The sequence below is a fragment of the Pinus tabuliformis genome, chromosome J, assembly GCF_031772625.1.
Source record: "Pinus tabuliformis cultivar Carrire ecotype Pingquan chromosome J, CPIR1, whole genome shotgun sequence".
In the NCBI taxonomy this organism is placed as follows: Eukaryota; Viridiplantae; Streptophyta; class Pinopsida; order Pinales; family Pinaceae; genus Pinus; species Pinus tabuliformis.
Window position 1 is genome coordinate 183,857,985 of NC_142295.1, and position 5,365 is coordinate 183,863,349.

The 5,365-nt window shown below is 31.4% G+C and overlaps 1 protein-coding gene across 1 annotated transcript; it reads left to right on the plus strand.

Moving 5' to 3' along the window:
• The first annotated feature begins 2,577 nt into the window (after positions 1-2,577).
• Positions 2,578-3,425, plus strand: LOC149226293 (uncharacterized). The gene has a single exon (XM_089375273.1). It carries the CDS (start codon positions 2,666-2,668, stop codon positions 3,299-3,301), a length of 636 nt encoding a protein of 211 aa, XP_089231399.1. The 5' UTR covers positions 2,578-2,665; the 3' UTR covers positions 3,302-3,425.
• Positions 3,426-5,365: the final 1,940 nt, after the last annotated feature.

Consider the following 5,365-nt stretch of genomic DNA (forward strand, 5'->3'; position numbering starts at 1 on the left):
TGTTACATATTAATTATGAGGCACCAGAACATAGGAGACGCTACAACCTATAGCAGAACACTACCCATATCACTTAGTGAGTGTGCACACATGCCATGCTGCCTATGTATATACATCCATCACTCAAATACCAAATCACATTAGCTCATTGAGATACCTTGGACATTACCATGGTATATTTTTTACTGGAATGAAACCAAAGAACCGACCAAAGATTCCTGGGGGCACTTACCATGGTGATTGCTTTGGTATATGAGTCGATGCCAAAAATTGCACATGGCTAGGATGAACTGAGCCTACAAAGAATTAGCATGGGTATATACATGGTATTCCAAACCAACACCCAAACCATGGAAATCGATTGACCAACTATCTGTTGAACTTATTCCTGGACATTGTCGCACATGGTGGACACGATTTTATTTTTAATATCTGTCAATATTTACGTTGTCTCATAACAAATAGTAGGTGTAATTTATACAGGGTTCACATCATAAGCTAGAGCAGATTCTGCTAGTAACAAAATTGCACACTACACCAGATCACAAATACCAATGTTGACATCAATGCCAACAAATAAATTATATATATATATACATATATATATATATATATAGTATGTAAGTGATTTGTACATCTAAATATAAAAGAAGCGTATAATTCCTTCACTATTTAAAATGAAATTAACATATGACAATTTAAAAAATATTAATAACAAAAAAAATATTTCAATATATTATAACATTAACACTTTTTTTTAATATTTATATCTTACTTTTTATGAAAAAGATATATAATTCTTTCTATATTCAACACAAATTAATACATAACATTAATCTCATATATAGATATATATATAACCATCAATCAAATTTTTATATTAAAAAAATCTCTTACCCCACAAGATTATCCATCACTTTCACATCTAACAAATTATATATATATAACCATCAATCAAATCTCTATATTAAAAAAAATCTCTTCCCCGCTAACAAAGATTATGCATCACTTTCACATCTAACTAATTATACCCTTAAATTATTATTTACCATTACAACACCAAACTATTTCACCATCACAAAGCTAATCGAATAATCCCATCAACTATTGATTAGATGGCAGAAATGAATAATCCCATAAAGTATTTATTAGATGGCATAAATGCCTTTGCGTACAAGTTGTTTCACTTCCAATAATTCCGACCTAACTTTACAACACATATCCACAAAAAAGATGAAACATAGTCCACGACACATCCATCCACAAAACAACTTTACTGCATAAGACATCTATACACAAAACAACGATTGGTGATAGTCCACGGCGTCGATTAGCTTCAAACAAGGAACTCCTAGTTTTTAGGACTTGTTCTTCTGAATCCCAGTGCTCCACGGATGCTCCACAACAGAACACTCATTCAAGTAGAACGTATATTTGACCCATCAACTTTTTAGTTGATGATAGAGACGCATGAAATATAAGTAGTATAGTTATATAAATTTAAAATTTAAAATTTATAAAAAATACAAGTGTAATAATACATTTTACATTATTAAAATTAAAGAATCAAAATTATAAGTTTATTTTAAATTATTATAATTAATAATTAAAATATATATTATATAATTTTAAAAAATGCAAAAAAAATTGTAATTCAAGTTTTTAATATGCATCGTTATAATATCATAGTTTACTAATACCACATATCCAAAAAACCAAAGGGGCATGTTTATATCACATTTTTTTAATTAATCAATTTAATTAATATAGTTAAAAATACATAACTATAAATTTCAATATTTGATCTCTGAGTACTATTAATTCTTAATAGTATAGAATAATCAGCTGAGGCTAAATCCCTACTATTCACCAAATAATTATTGATAATTAAATTAAAATTCTTGAAACTCTATTCCAAAACAAAAATGCTTATCAACAATATTTATTAATAGACTATTAATGACAAGGATGTAATGATAGAGTATAATACTAAAAGTGTTATTTTTATGTAAATGGCAAATTTTGGATATCTAATGGGTATGAAGCAAAGTAAATTGTTGAATTCTTTGGATGCTTGTTAGATGTATATATTTAAAATAGCAGTAAGGTCAAATATGCAATAGAGATAAATGTTTGTGTTTCTCATTAAAATTTGGAAATATAATTAATAGACAAGAATCTTAAAAAACTTAAACACCTATTTTATAAAATTTAATAATTCAAATTTGTCAAAATTCATTAGAATTTGGTGATCATTAGAATTTAGAAATACAATTAATAAACAAAAATATTAAAAAGCCCAAACACCTATCCTATACAAATTTAATAATTCAAATTTGTCAAAATTCGTTAAAATTGGGTGATTAAAAAAAAAGTTAAAAATGTTAATATAGACTTATATATTTAATTTTATTTAAAAAAAATAGATTGATGAATCAAGTTATGTAGCATGGCTGGATTGAGAAAACATGGGGTCATGACGGTTAGAGAGGAACGAATATGCTTCACGTCATAAAAAAAAATTGCAAATAGGATTCAAATTCAGTTGTTCCAAACATACGTCTCTTATCTGCTAAAGTTAGGTCAGAGATCTGAGAATTCATCCAATTTGAGAAAATCAACTTACAATTAGGTCAAGCTGAGGATCTGGGTAGGCTCATTTGCAATGGTATTGAAGCTAGCTCTTGGAGGCATGTATGAGAATAACTCGGGCAGACACAATTCTAAGGAGAATTGTCGTAATTACCAGCTCCCTGGATTTCAACTATCCAGAACCTTTGAGAACTCTGAAACAATGGAAGAATTTAATGAGGAGGATATATGGGGAGGTCTCAATGATCCTGAGGCCAAGCAGGAGTGGGATGCTGTTCTTGATCCTGAGGCCAAGCAGGTTGGTTTACACGAAAATTGGTGCAATGGTGTTGCAGTGTGCAGATCAATGGGAATTAAGGAAGGAATTAGTAATAATAGCAGCAGATCAGTGAAGGTTCCTTGGAAGGAATCATGTCATGAACAGAATAGTAGGAGGAGAATGAGCTCTTCAACTCCTGTAGATATCCCTAACTGGTCTCAGATGGTATGGAAGGAGAAGAAAATTGAGAATTTCTGGAAGGGAAGTGATGGAAAAGCTGGTGATAACAATGAGAGGAACATCCCACCTCATGAGCTCATTGCCAGGCAACTTGCCCAGAGAGACATAGCTTCGTTTTCGGTTTTGGAAGGCGTTGGTAGGACTCTCAAAGGCAGAGATCTCTGTCGGGTTCGGAATGCAGTCTGGACTAGGACTGGTTTTATTGAATGAAATTCAATGTTGTCTATGGATGCCAAATTATAATTATTAAACTTAGACTGAATTTCCAGACTTTCTGTGTTAGCTTTGTGGATCACTCTGCAATGGAAATCTATAAAGTTTCATTTGACATCAACGCCTTTGTAAGAGTTCAATTCTTAATGTTTGAAACGATCTAAGCAGCTGTAAAATATATAGTTTTAAGCTTTATAGATTTGAACTTGTGTTTGATTGTAAATTTCGATAAGCCACAGTTATGGAGTAGCAAAGTTTATTGAACGGTATTTTAACTATATGGAGCAAAGTTAACTGAATTTACTCAATTTTCATTAAATACACGAAATCTACAATCTACATAAGTATTTAAATATACCATCTCCATAAATATATGTTTATTAAATAACTAAACCTACAATCCACATAAAGGTATTTGTTTTATAAGCTAGTTGAAAATGTATGATGTCGAACATTTAGAAAATAAATTACAACTATATTGACCTTAGGCTAGGGCTAGAGCCAATAAATCTGCCCGCATCAAGATGGTGTCTACCAATAAGATGTTATTCCCAGAATTCTAATGTTTTTTTTTTGTAATAATTTAACTCCCCAAAAAAGATTTCCATTTTTAGCTTTTTCCATAAAATTTTAACCTAAAATCTGATAAAGACTAAGGCCCATAGAAAATATCATTGTACCATGCATTCTAGCCAAATTAACTTGTTTCTTTTCCCTCTTTATATTGCAATTAAGTAAGAAAAACATCAAATGGCTCAAGAGAGACAAAAGTTATTCAGTGATTGAGGAAATATAGTATATTTTCTAGTGAGTGAGAATTGAAACCTGATGATGAAAATAACAAACCATTATCTCACTTTAAACCAATATCAACAAAACAAAAATTCCCTGAATCACTATATTGCACAATGATGGACTATTTAAATTTGGACTCCCAGTGCAAGTTTGGAATTGGATAGCAATCCTTTCTCGTGGTTCATGTTCTTTTTATATTAACAAACTTGAGCTTTTGTATACAGGATCTGAACTAAACAATAGTATTGCAGTAACTATCGACGGGTCAGTATAAGCATTAGAGTTCTGAAATCTGAAAGCCTGAAAATTGGATGAATGAAATTTTGAATGGGTGTTCCGTTGCATTCGTTCTGCCAAAGTTCAAGATGAATCTTATTGATTTTCAAAGTTCCTATCTTTGGTAGTGAATGATTATGTACGTTCTCAATCACTTATGGTTCTGCTGGTATTGAATATGTACGCACCTAGTTTTTGAATAATTCAAAGAAGATTAGCTTGAATGGAGATTTTGAGTCGAAAGGATACCAATTTATTTTGTTTAATACTTGGGTTTTATGGGGCAATTTTGATGTTACTGTACAATGGATGTTTGTTGACTAGTTTTTGAATGATTCAAAGAAGTTTAACTTCAATGATATTTTGAGTCGAAAGCAAACCAATTTATTTTATTTGATACTTGGGTTTTATGACACAATTTCGATTGTTACACAAAATAATGAAAGCACAATGTTTTAGAGAAAATATAATTCAGTACATACATAATTTGAGATTATAGGTTCTAGGTTCTAGGTCCCCAGAGCAAAAAATATTGACTTAATCTCTGTGTTTGTTCTCCATCTTAGCCAAAACAGTTGAGCGAAACATAGAGGACTCAGAGGATGCACAAATGTGCAGTCCAAGATCCAAATACAAACTTGTAGACCAACCATATGAGTCATATCCATCATATCACAGAAGAAGTTGGGTGCACAAATTTGTCAACAGAACAAAGTGGAAGATGGAGCTTGCTGAGAGAAAATGACTCAATCTCAATGATAGCCCTCCATATCCAATACAATCCTAATAGAGAGGAGACATGATGCACATCTATGTGGTCCAAGGGCCAAAATTGAACTTGAAGACAGCCCTATAAAAGTAGCATAGGAGGCAGATACAAAAAGCAATAGATGGCCTTTGCGATCAACAATTAGATCATAAAATGTCCAATCCCATGAAGAGATCGAGAGATCCAAAGTCAAAAAATTGGAACAAAAACTATTGCAGGTT